Raw genomic sequence first — 13,879 nt, forward strand, 5'->3', positions numbered from 1 at the left:
GTGTCTGTAGGGCTGCACTGTGTGTCTGTAGGGCTGCACTGTGTGTGTGTGTGTCTGTAGGGCTCACTGTGTGTGTCTGTAGGGCTCACTGTGTGTGTCTGTAGGGCTGCACTGTGTGTGTCTGTAGGGCTGCACTGTGTGTGTGTCTGTAGGGCTCACTGTGTGTGTCTGTAGGGCTGCACTGTGTGTGTCTGTAGGGCTCACTGTGTGTGTGTGTCTGTAGGGCTGCACTGTGTGTCTGTAGGGCTCACTGTGTGTCTGTAGGGCTCACTGTGTGTGTCTGTAGGGCTCACTGTGTGTGTCTGTAGGGCTGCACTGTGTGTGTCTGTAGGGCTGCACTGTGTGCGTGTCTGTAGGGCTGCACTGTGTGCGTGTCTGTAGGGCTGCACTGTGTGCGTGTCTGTAGGGCTGCACTGTGTGCGTGTCTGTAGGGCTGCACTGTGTGTGTGTAGGGCTGCACTGTGTGTGTGTGTGTCTGTAGGGCTGCACTGTGTGTGTCTGTAGGGCTGCACTGTGTGCGTGTCTGTAGGGCTGCACTGTGTGCGTGTCTGTAGGGCTGCACTGTGTGTGTGTGTGTGTCTGTAGGGCTGCACTGTGTGTGTCTGTAGGGCTGCACTGTGTGTGTCTGTAGGGCTGCACTGTGTGTGTCTGTAGGGCTGCACTGTGTGTGTCTGTAGGGCTGCACTGTGTGTGTCTGTAGGGCTGCACTGTGTGCGTGTCTGTAGGGCTGCACTGTGTGTGTGTGTAGGGCTGCACTGTGTGTGTGTAGGGCTGCACTGTGTGTGTGTGTGTCTGTAGGGCTGCACTGTGTGTGTCTGTAGGGCTGCACTGTGTGCGTGTCTGTAGGGCTGCACTGTGTGCGTGTCTGTAGGGCTGCACTGTGTGCGTGTCTGTAGGGCTGCACTGTGTGTGTGTCTGTAGGGCTGCACTGTGTGTGTCTGTAGGGCTGCACTGTGTGTGTCTGTAGGGCTGCACTGTGTGTGTCTGTAGGGCTGCACTGTGTGTGTGTGTAGGGCTGCACTGTGTGTGTGTGTGTGTGTCTGTAGGGCTGCACTGTGTGTGTCTGTAGGGCTGCACTGTGTGTGTCTGTAGGGCTCACTGTGTGTGTCTGTAGGGCTGCACTGTGTGTGTCTGTAGGGCTGCACTGTGTGTGTCTGTAGGGCTGCACTGTGTGTGTCTGTAGGGCTGCACTGTGTGTGTCTGTAGGGCTGCACTGTGTGTGTCTGTAGGGCTGCACTGTGTGTGTCTGTAGGGCTGCACTGTGTGTGTCTGTAGGGCTGCACTGTGTGTGTGTCTGTAGGGCTGCACTGTGTGTGTCTGTAGGGCTGCACTGTGTGTGTCTGTAGGGCTGCACTGTGTGTCTGTAGGGCTGCACTGTGTGTGTCTGTCTCAGCAGGTTCCAAGGCCATCTAAAATAGTCACTAAATTAGTATTAAGTGAAATAAACACTTCATTAGAAAACTGTAATCAACTGTTTTAATGCCGTAGATAAAAGGATCATGGGACAGTCAAATCAAACGAAAACATTTTCTCAAGGCTCTTTTCGTTGGTGATGCGTCACTTTCTTAATTTGCATAAACTAGTGTTTTTATTTTATGTAACAATACCACATTAAAGAAGATCTCAGAACAATTGTAATAAGTAGAAAAAAATTAAACCAGCGAAAGAATAAAACAACCCCCTAAGGACATCATCTCTTAGAAAAAACAAACAAGAGTTGCTACATTTTGGTCGTTTCCAGCAGGTAATGCCTCAGCTCAGACAGAAGGCTACTGTGTGTTTATCTGTGCAGGGTTGGGGTCAATTCCATTTCAGTCCATTTAGAACGTAAACTATATTCAACATTTTCTTTATGAAAAGCATTGAAGAAAACTGGAATTTCAGTGTACTTCCAGAATTGAAATGGAATTGACCCTAACTCCTGGAAGAAGACAGCTCTGAAACAGAGGAGTCTAGTTTACATGTGAGGTACTCGCTGAACTTGTAAAAATGGTCATGACTTCCACATGTACCCATTTCCTATATAGTGCACTACTTTTGACCCGAGTCCTATGGGCTCTGGTCGGAAGTAGTGCATTATAAAGTGTATAGGGTGCCATATGAGTTGTACCCCCCCAAAAAAACAAGAGAAATCCTCTCCTAGACCGGCACTGTCTGAGAAACCTCTCCTTCAGAGATCCACTCCGGGGTGAATTTCCCCCCCAAGTACAGAGCTAGGATCAGCTTCCCCACCCCCAATCCCAACCTAAACCATTAGTGGAGGGAAACTCAAAACTGACCCAAGGTCAGCATCTAGAAACATCTTCCCCCCTATTCCACGAGGGTCCCAGGGGACAGAGGGAGTAGTAAGAACCACACATACATACTGTGCTGTAGACTCCTAACAGTAACTGTCATGAACACTATAGTTGTATCGTCTCTCCGTCTGTCTCCTGTAAATTATAATGAAGGAAAAAGGCCTCCATCTTACAGGCACCATGTGCAGTACTTAAAGAACACAACCCACCAGGTTGTTCCTACATCTACTGATCATCTTATTTGGATGCAAGAAAAAAAATACAATTATAGTTCTTTAAAAAATATATATACCCATAAGAAAGGCCACAAAGGAGATCTGTGTTTTATAATTACCACAGCTTCTTCAATTAACAGCTTTCAATCACTTCTCACTCATTCACTTATTAAATCCATCCATCAATAAACGATTGATTGATTTGTTAAATGTAATATTGAACAGAAACTCCACATTTGGAGTGTGGAACGCTGTTATATAAAGTAGGTATTAAAGACCGGCTCCATGGCAATGTAGCATGCCATAGCAACGTCTTGATTGACATCTGGTTCCGTCCAATTGACACCCACCTCTTCACGGCATCATATCATAATCAAGTACCCAATAATTTATTTGTCTGTCGCACCAGTAATATTTACAGTTGTAGGGAAGGAACAGATCCAGATAACCTGACATTCTAAAGAGATGGATGGGGAGTTATAGGGGTGAGATTATCATATAAAACTTTTTTTCTACTCTGGACAATTAATTGGTTAAGTAAAGCAAAACCCCCACTGACGTTCTCTTGAAGTTTCATCTGGACAATTCCATGGTAACAGAATGATGCTTTAAAATGCAATTCAAACAAAAAACTATTATTGAGAAGTTAAACAAACCATACAAGTGTAAAAGCCGTCCTTGTGCATAGAATTGTATGGGTTATTTAACTTTGCGATCATTGGTTTTTGTTTGGAATACATCATTCTGGCACTGTGTTTTTCGCTCTCTCCCTTAGTTGTCCTCTCCGAATCAAACCTGAACAGCACACAACCATACTGTATTTAATACACTCTAAAAGGTACTTGATTGCAAGTTCCAACTGATTAAAAGATACATACAATCATGTATATTCATGTCTCTATATATCACTTAAAGGAAAGAAACAGGAAATGGAGGGGTGGCAGTCAGTATTTGATATTTGACAACATTCAAGTACTCTTTGTTTGCAGCTCTTTACAATCCTTCATGGACAGTCGGTTGGATGGAGAGAAAAACAAACACCCCTCTCCTTCACTTCACCTCCTCTTCCCTCACTTCCTAAAGTTGCCGAAATCCGCGAAGGCGTCCACTCCTTGCTTGGGCTGCTGCTGTACCATGCCAGAACCCATAGACATGGCTGGCATCCTCATCCCCATGGTCATGTTAGCCTGGGGCATAGCACCCATGTTCATGCCCATTCCCATCATGCCCTGGGTGGGAGCCATGCCCATCCCCATCATGCCCTGGCTGGGGGCCATGCCCATCCCAGCACCGGGGTACATCATGGGAGTTGTAGGGGTTCTGATGGGGGAGGGGGCGAGGCCCATGCCGGCGAATCCCTGGGAGAGCATGTTGACAGGTGGGAGGGGCTGGACTCCTAGAAGACAGAAACAGGAAGAAGTGGAGTCAGAAGACAGCATGACCTCACACACACACAGGTTCACACACACTCCACACTGACCAAGTAGCCCCAAGCATCTTTCTATTCCACACTGACCAAGTAGCCCCAATCATCCTTCTATTCCACACTGATCAAGTAGCCCCAAGCATCCTTCTATTCCACACTGAACAAGTAGCCCCAAGCATCCTTCTATTCCACACTGACCAAGTAGCCCCAAGCATCCTTCTATTCCACACTGAACAAGTAGCCCCAAGCATCCTTCTATTCCACACTGAACAAGTAGTCCCAGGCATCCTTCTATTCCACACTGAACAAGTAGTCCAAGGCATCCTTCTATTCCACACTGAACAAGTAGTCCCAGGCATCCTTCTATTCCACACTGAACAAGTAGCCCCAGGCATCCTTCTATTCCACACTGACCAAGTAGTCCCAGGAATCCTTCTATTCCACACTGACCAAGTAGTCCCAGGCATCCTTCTATTCCACACTGAACAAGTAGCCCCAGGCATCCTTCTATTCCACACTGAACAAGTAGTCCCAGGCATCCTTCTATTCCACACTGAACAAGTAGCCCCAAGCATCCTTCTATTGCACACTGAACAAGTAGTCCCAGGCATCCTTCTATTCCACACTGAACAAGTAGCCCCAAGCATCCGTCTATTCCACACTGAACAAGTAGTCCCAGGAATCCTTCTATTCCACACTGAACAAGTAGCCCCAGGCATCCTTCTATTCCACACTGACCAAGTAGTCCCAGGCATCCTTCTATTCCACACTGAACAAGTAGCCCCAAGCATCCGTCTATTCCACACTGAACAAGTAGTCCCAGGCATCCTTCTATTCCACACTGAACAAGTAGCCCCAAGCATCCTTCTATTCCAAACTGAACAAGTAGTCCCAGGCATCCTTCTATTCCACACTGACCAAGTAGCCCCAAGCATCCTTCTATTCCAAACTGAACAAGTAGCCCCAGGCATCCTTCTATTCCAAACTGAACAAGTAGTCCCAAGCATCCTTCTATTCCACACTGAACAAGTAGCCCCAGGCATCCTTCTATTCCACACTGAACAAGTAGCCCCAGGCATCCTTCTATTCCAAACTGAACAAGTAGTCCCAAGCATCCTTCTATTCCACACTGAACAAGTAGCCCCAAGCATCCTTCTATTCCACACTGAACAAGTAGTCCCAGGCATCCTTCTATTCCACACTGACCAAGTAGCCCCAAGCATCCTTCTATTCCACACTGAACAAGTAGTCCCAGGCATCCTTCTATTCCACACTGAACAAGTAGTCCCAGGCATCCTTCTATTCCAAACTGAACAAGTAGTCCAAGGCATCCTTCTATTCCACACTGAACAAGTAGTCCCAGGCATCCTTCTATTCCACACTGAACAAGTAGTCCAAGGCATCCTTCTATTCCACACTGAACAAGTAGTCCCAGGCATCCTTCTATTCCACACTGAACAAGTAGTCCCAGGCATCCTTCTATTCCACACTGACCAAGTAGCCCCAAGCATCCGTCTATTCCACACTGAACAAGTAGTCCCAGGCATCCTTCTATTCCACACTGACCAAGTAGCCCCAGGCATCCTTCTATTCCACACTGAACAAGTAGTCCCAGGCATCCTTCTATTCCACACTGACCAAGTAGCCCCAGGCATCCTTCTATTCCACACTGAACAAGTAGTCCCAGGCATCCTTCTATTCCACACTGACCAAGTAGCCCCAGGCATCCTTCTATTCCACACTGAACAAGTAGCCCCAGGCATCCTTCTATTCCACACTGAACAAGTAGTCCCAGGCATCCTTCTATTCCACACTGAACAAGTAGTCCCAGGCATCCTTCTATTCCACACTGACCAAGTAGTCCCAGGCATCCGTCTATTCCACACTGAACAAGTAGTCCCAGGCATCCTTCTATTCCATTCTGACTGAACCTAAAGCCTTTTGAATTGTCTTGTGACCATCCTGAGTAAAAGGAAGAAAGTCCCACATGCTGGGGATCTTGGATACTCCACAAACAGATGAATGGATCTCAAACCAATGTTTTGGTCAACAGACATTCAGCAGCGTTTTGAACCCCCTCCAGATAAACACAGCACTATTTCTATCCCAGTCTATAGTACAACCCTGTAGGCTCACCTTGGAGTGTTTTCAGGGTGGGCTGGGCAGGTTTGGGGGGCTGCACACCGGGTGCCAGGAAGTCCAGACTGATGTTAACTGAGGAGTCAGACCAGGTGGAGGGGATCGCTGACCCCATGGAATTCTGTGTACCCAGCATGACTTGCTGCTGCTGGGGCTGCATCGGACCGCCCATCACCTGGAAGGGCTGAGGGGGGAGAGAGAGAGGGAGAATTTGGTAGCAAGTTCCAATAGATAGTAATGTTAAGGTACCTATATAATGGTGACATATGAAGGTTGAACTACAGTCTATAGTAATCTACATAAAAACACATCCCATCTAACCAGAATGAACCGGTTGGGAAGGGGCAGGTTTGAGTCATCTGCAAAACTAAGCTTGTCTTTTTTAAAGTAGGTCAGGTTTTTAACATGCAAATATCTATGTAAACACAACCTCATATTAGATTGAATGGTTTTCTGACTCAAACTGGTTCCTTCTCATTGTGTGCATTTTTGTCCCTAGGCAAGGAGGAGCATGTGCAGACCTTGGCTCTCGGCCGTTGCTCTCTCGTGTCTGTCCCTCTAAACCACAGCAGTTACTGTCACTCCTCTCATTAACAACTTACAATGTGAATTCATTTACTGTTTGTGTGTACCATGTCTGTCCTATATTCTTACCAGTGACGTGGACTGTGGCATAGTACTGGTCATGTTCTGTGTGCTGGTCATATTGAAGGTGAGGCTCTGAGAGGCAGAGAGAGACTGATTCTGGACCGGACCCATCAGATCAAACAGGTCAGCTGAGGCTGGAGCCGGGGCAGAGCTGGCCGACAGAGTCCCAAACAGGTCAGTGTTGCTAGGGGCCAGAGGCTGGGCGAAGGGGGTGGGGACGGGGGCCTGGCCGTCAGGGAAAGCATTCCAGTCCCCAAAATCACTGTTCCCACTAGAGGCTGGAGAGGAGGAGAAAAGAGAGGAATAAGGTTATAGTGGACTTATATCTCCCACACACGTTAGCAGGCTCCACATGGCCAGACCCCCCCCCCCCCCATCTCTCGGAATATTCTAGTGCTTTCTAAACTCACCAGGTACTGTGGAGAGGCCGACAGAGGCAGCAGGAGAAGTAAAGTCAGCAAATCCTCCTATCAGGTCTGGAAAGAGACATACCATTTGATTTGTATTGGTCACATATTTAACAGATGTTATTGCAGGTGTAGCTAAAAGCTTGTGTTTCTAGCTCCAACAGTGCAGTAATATCTAACAATTCACAACACACACACAAATCCAAAAGTATAATATAATTAAGAAATATATAAATAGTAGGACGAGCAATGTCGGAGTGGCATTGACAAGAATACAGTATATAGATATTAAATGAGTAAAACAGTATGTAAACATTTAAAGTAACCATAAAACACTTAATGATTGAGATGTGATCTACAGTGCTTCAAAGGACACAAGGTGGAAGTAGTTCGGCGTTGGGTCAGCACATTTAAGGGGGTCAGCCGCAGCACTACATGGGACTAATCGGAAATTATTACGCAATGTATCCTGCCGCGCGGAAGGATGCCATATTGGAGTTATCCACATGATCCACACAAGTGGTTACACGCATTACACATAAGAGTGATCCACATAAATGGTTAAATACGTAACCTTAGTTATTTTTCGAATAAACTCAGCAAAAAAAGAAACGTCCCCTTTTCATGACCCTGTCTTTCAAAGATAATTTGTAAAAATCCAAATAACTTCACAGATCATCATTGTAAAGCGTTTAAACACTGTTTCCCATGCTTGTTGATCATTCCCTGTGGCTCAGTTGGTAGAGCATGGTGTAACTACACTACCTTCCCCCAAGATGTCCCGTAACTACACTACCTTCCCCCAAGATGTCCCGTAACTACACTACCTTCCCCCAAGATGTCCCGTAACTACACTACCTTCCCCCCAAGATGTCCCGTAACTACACTACCTTCCCCCCAAGATGTCCCGTAACTACACTACCTTCCCCCCAAGATGTCCCGTAACTACACTACCTCCCCCCCAACCCTCCGTGATGTCCCGTAACTACACTACCTCCCCCCAACCCTCCGTGAGGTCTTTTCAGTGTGTAGTTACCGGTGGCTGCTGCAGGCTGGCTGGGTCCTGTATCTACCATGAATAGGTCAGCCAGACCACTACTGGAGGGCTGGGGTGCTGCTGCAGACAGAGTCTGGAACAGAGAGAAGGAGAGGAGAGATGTGAGTAGAGAGACAGCACTGTCCACTGTTAACACCAGATAGCAGCAATAAGCTAGAGGGGACCAGCTTGGACTGAATGTGCACGGACGCACGTGCAAACACACCTGTTTGGTGGAGGTATCGGGGCTTTTGTCTCCTGTGTAGTGGGCCGCGGCTCCCAGGGACACAGTTTTGGACGGAACCCCGCCTCTCTTCCTGGTTGCTGTGGTTTCTGTTGCCTGAACGATCTGGACACTCTTGGTCGTCACGGTTTCCTCCTCGTCTTTGAACACCGACCTTCCAGACTGGCCGTTCCGTGACGGGCGACCTCGCTCCTCCTCGTCACTACGGCGACCAGAGAGGACGCAAACGGGGTGAAAAAGATGACAATATGTTTTGGGGACAATTCAATTCAAATAGTGTGACAGAACATCAGGATGTTGACATACTGTAATATGATATGAGGACAGCAGGTAGCTCTGACATACTGTAATATGATATGAGGATAGCAGGTAGCTCTGACACACTGTAATATGATATGAGGACAGCAGGTAGCTCTGACATACTGTAATATGATATGAGGACAGCAGGTAGCTCTGACATACTGTAATATGATATGAAGACAGCGGGTAGCTCTAACAATGTAATATGATATGAGGACACCAGGTAGCTCTAACATACTGTAATATGATATGAAGAGGACAGCGGGTAGCTCTAACATACTGTAATATGATATGAGGACAGCGGGTAGCTCTGACATACTGTAATATGATACGAGGACAGCTCTAACATACTGTAATATGATATGAGGACAGCGGGTAGCTCTAACATACTGTAATATGATATGAAGAGGACAGCGGGTAGCTCTAACATACTGTAATATGATATAAAGAGGACAGCGGGTAGCTCTAACATACTGTAATATGATATGAAGAGGACAGCGGGTAGCTCTAACATACTGTAATATGATATGAAGAGGACAGCGGGTAGCTCTAACATACTGTAATATGACAGCGGGTAGCTCTAACATACTGTAATATGACATGAGGACAGCGGGTAGCTCTAACATACTGTAATATGATATGAGGACAGCGGGTAGCTCTAACATACTGTAATATGATATGAAGAGGACAGCGGGTAGCTCTAACACTGTAATATGATATGAAGAGGACAGCGGGTAGCTCTGACATACTGTAATATGATACGAGGAGGACAGCTCTAACATACTGTAATATGATATGAAGAGGACAGCGGGTAGCTCTAACATACTGTAATATGATATGAAGAGGACAGCGGGTAGCTCTAACATACTGTAATATGATATGAAGACGACAGCGGGTAGCTCTAACATACTGTAATATGATATGAGGACGACAGCGGGTAGCTCTAACATACTGTAATATGATATGAGGACGACAGCGGGTAGCTCTAACATACTGTAATATGATATGAAGAGGACAGCGGGTAGCTCTAACATACTGTAATATGATATGAAGAGGACAGCGGGTAGCTCTAACATACTGTAATATGATATGAAGAGGACAGCGGGTAGCTCTAACATACTGTAATATGATATGAAGAGGACAGCGGGTAGCTCTAACATACTGTAATATGATATGAAGACAGCGGGTAGCTCTAACATACTGTAATATGATATGAAGACAGCGGGTAGCTCTGACATACTGTAATATGATACGAGGAGGACAGCTCTAACATACTGTAATATGATATGAAGAGGACAGCGGGTAGCTCTAACATACTGTAATATGATATGAAGAGGACAGCGGGTAGCTCTAACATACTGTAATATGATATGAAGATGACAGCGGGTAGCTCTAACATACTGTAATATGATATGAAGAGGACAGCGGGTAGCTCTAACTTATCCCTGTACCTCAGTATCCCCCCCCTCTCTATTTGAGTCATTAATTTCCTTCCTCTTTCAATCTCACCAAGTGGAACTCTTCTCTCTCCTAACCTGAATCATCTGTCTGGTGTGTCGTCTCTTTCCTAACCTGAATCATCTGTCTGGTGTGTCGTCTCTTTCCTAACCTGAATCATCTGTCTGGTGTGTCGTCTCTTTCCTAACCTGAATCGGTCTGGTGAATCATCTCTGCTCTGCTTCCTGAACTTGTTGATTGTGTCATCGATGGTGCTGCCGATCTTATCACTGATCTCCCCCAGTTTCTCACTGAAGGGGAACTGGCCTTGGTCTCTCTTCCAGTCCTCATCCCACTTCCCTCTGCTGCTTCCCTCATTACCGCCAGAGCTGCTGGAGTCATACCGATCACCTGCTGGGGGAGGGGGTAATAGACAAAGAGAAAGAGCGAGAGAATAGTGACTTTGTGTTAGAGGCCAATAAGATCAGAAGACACTCCAATGTATACAGTGCATTCGGAAAGTATTCAGACCCCTTGACTTTTTCCACATTTTGTTACAGCTGAAATTGATTACACATTTATTTTTTAATCATTCAAATCAATCTACCCACTCAGCTGTTTCTACAACTTGATTGGAGTCCACCTGTGCTAATTTCAACTGGTTGGACAGGATTTGGAAAGGCACACACGCATCTATATAAAAAGGTACAGTGCATGTCAGAGCAAAAACTAAGCCATGAAGTCGAAGGAATTGTCCGTAGAGCTCCAATACAGGATTGTGTCGAGGCACAGATCTGGGGAAGGGTACCAAAACATTTCTGCAGCATTGAAGGTCCCCCAAGAACACAGTGACCTCCATTTTTAAATGGAAGTTCCTAGAGCTGGCCACCCGGCCAAACTGAGCAAAGGGGGGAGAAGGGCCTTGGTCAGAGAGGTGACCAAGAACCCGATGGTCACTCTGACAGAGCTCCAGAGTTCCTCTGTGGAGATGGGATAACCTTCCAGAAGGACAACCATCTCTGCAGCACTCAAACCGTTATGGTAGTGTGGCCAGACGGAAGCCACTCCTCAGTAAAAGGCACGACAGCCCGCTTGGAGTTTGCCAAAAGGCACCTAAAGGACTCAGACCATGAGAAATAACATATTGAACTCTTTGGCCTGAATGCCAAGTGTCACGTCTGGAGGAAACCTGGCACCATCCCTATGGTGAAGCATGGTGGTGGCAGCATCATGCTGTGGGGATGTTTTTCAATGGCAGGGACTGGGAGACTAGTCAGGATCGAGGGAAAGATGAACGGAGCAAAGTACAGAGAGATCCTTGATGAAAACCTGCTCCAGAGCGCTCAGAACCTCAGACTGGGGCGAAGGTTCACCTTCCAACAGGACAACAACCCTAAGCATACAGCCAAGACAACGCAGGAGTGGCTTCGGGACCAGTCTCTGAATGTCCTTGAGGGGCCCAGCCAGAGCCCAGACTTGAACCCAATTCAACATCTCTGGAGAGACCTGAAAATACCTGTGCAGCGACGTTCCCCATCCAACCTGATAGGGCTTGAGAGGATCTGCAGAGAAGAATGGGAGAAACTCCCCAAATACAGGTGTGCCAAGCTTGTAGCGTCATGCCCAAGAAGACTCGAGGCTGTCCAATGTGCTTCAACAAAGTACTGAGTAAAGGGTCTGAATACTTATGTAAATGTGATATTTCCAGTTTTTTTTTGGCAAAAATGTATAAATAATTGTTTTTGCCATCGTCATTATGGGGCATTGTGTGTAGATTGATGAGAAAAAAAATCTATTTAATCAATTTTAGAATAAGGCTGTAACGTAACAAAATGTTGAATAAGTCAAGGGGTCTAAATACTTTCCGAATGCCCTGTATGTGTGAGTGAGTGTTTGACTTACTGTATCTGCTGAACCCTCCCCCCATACTGTCAGAGGACTTACAGTATCTGCTGAACCCCCCCCCCCATACTGTCAGAGGACTTACTGTATCTGCTGAACCCCCCCCATACTGTCAGAGGACTTACTGTATCTGCTGAACCCTCCCCCCCATACTGTCAGAGGACTTACTGTATCTGCTGAACCCTCCCCCCCATACTGTCAGAGGACTTACTGTATCTGCTGAACCCCCCCCCCCCATACTGTCAGAGGACTTACTGTATCTGCTGAACCCCCCCCCCCATACTGTCAGAGGACTTACTGTATCTGCTGAACCCCCCCCCCATACTGTCAGAGGACTTACTGTATCTGCTGAACCCCCCCCCATACTGTCAGAGGACTTACTGTATCTGCTGAACCCCCCCCATACTGTCAGAGGACTTACTGTATCTGCTGAACCCCCCCCCCCCATACTGTCAGAGGACTTACTGTATCTGCTGAACCCCCCCCCCCCATACTGTCAGAGGACTTACTGTATCTGCTGAACCCCCCCCCCCCCCATACTGTCAGAGGACTTACTGTATCTGCTGAACCCCCCCCCCCCCCATACTGTCAGAGGACTTACTGTATCTGCTGAACCCTCCCCCCCATACTGTCAGAGGACTTACTGTATCTGCTGAACCCTCCCCCCCATACTGTCAGAGGACTTACTGTATCTGCTGAACCCTCCCCCCCATACTGTCAGAGGACTTACTGTATCTGCTGAACCCTCCCCCCCATACTGTCAGAGGACTTACTGTATCTGCTGAACCCCCCCCCCCCCATACTGTCAGAGGACTTACTGTATCTGCTGAACCCCCCCCCCATACTGTCAGAGGACTTACTGTATCTGCTGAACCCCCCCCCCCATACTGTCAGAGGACTTACTGTATCTGCTGAAACCCCCCCCCCCATACTGTCAGAGGACTTACTGTATCTGCTGAACCCCCCCCCCATACTGTCAGAGGACTTACTGTATCTGCTGAACCCCCCCCATACTGTCAGAGGACTTACTGTATCTGCTGAACCCTCCCCCCCATACTGTCAGAGGACTTACTGTATCTGCTGAACCCCCCCCCCCCCCATACTGTCAGAGGACTTACTGTATCTGCTGAACCCCCCCCCATACTGTCAGAGGACTTACTGTATCTGCTGAACCCCCCCCCCCCAATACTGTCAGAGGACTTACTGTATCTGCTGAACCCCCCCCCCCAATACTGTCAGAGGACTTACTGTATCTGCTGAACCCCCCCCCCCCCCCCATACTGTCAGAGGACTTACTGTATCTGCTGAACCCCCCCCCCCCCCCAATACTGTCAGAGGACTTACTGTATCTGCTGAACCCCCCCCCCCCCCCAATACTGTCAGAGGACTTACTGTATCTGCTGACCCCCCCCCCCCCCAATACTGTCAGAGGACTTACTGTATCTGCTGAACCCCCCCCCCCCCCCAATACTGTCAGAGGACTTACTGTATCTGCTGAACCCCCCCCCCCCCTCAATACTGTCAGAGGACTTACTGTATCTGCTGAACCCCCCCCCCCTCAATACTGTCAGAGGACTTACTGTATCTGCTGAACCCCCCCCCCCTCAATACTGTCAGAGGACTTACTGTATCTGCTGAACCCCCCCCCCCTCAATACTGTCAGAGGACTTACTGTATCTGCTGAACCCCCCCCCCCTCAATACTGTCAGAGGACTTACTGTATCTGCTGAACCCTCCCCCCCATACTGTCAGAGGACTTACTGTATCTGCTGAACCCTCCCCCCCATACTGTCAGAGGACTTACTGTATCTGCTGAACCCTCCCCCCC

At 47.6% G+C, this 13,879-nt stretch overlaps 1 protein-coding gene across 1 annotated transcript; it reads right to left on the bottom strand.

Annotated features, from left to right (window-relative positions):
- Nucleotides 1-1,459: 1,459 nt before the first annotated feature.
- On the bottom strand, nucleotides 1,460-10,537 carry LOC115189509 (clathrin interactor 1; the record flags this gene model as incomplete). The annotated part of the gene is given in 7 exon segments (XM_029748120.1): nucleotides 1,460-3,908; nucleotides 6,075-6,261; nucleotides 6,732-7,003; nucleotides 7,136-7,201; nucleotides 8,169-8,262; nucleotides 8,395-8,614; nucleotides 10,359-10,537. Coding segments are annotated over 7 exon segments (1,344 nt in total), but the record flags the coding sequence as incomplete, so codon positions are not given.
- Nucleotides 10,538-13,879: the final 3,342 nt, after the last annotated feature.

This window comes from Salmo trutta, unplaced genomic scaffold, assembly GCF_901001165.1.
Source record: "Salmo trutta unplaced genomic scaffold, fSalTru1.1, whole genome shotgun sequence".
NCBI lineage: Eukaryota > Metazoa > Chordata > Actinopteri > Salmoniformes > Salmonidae > Salmo > Salmo trutta.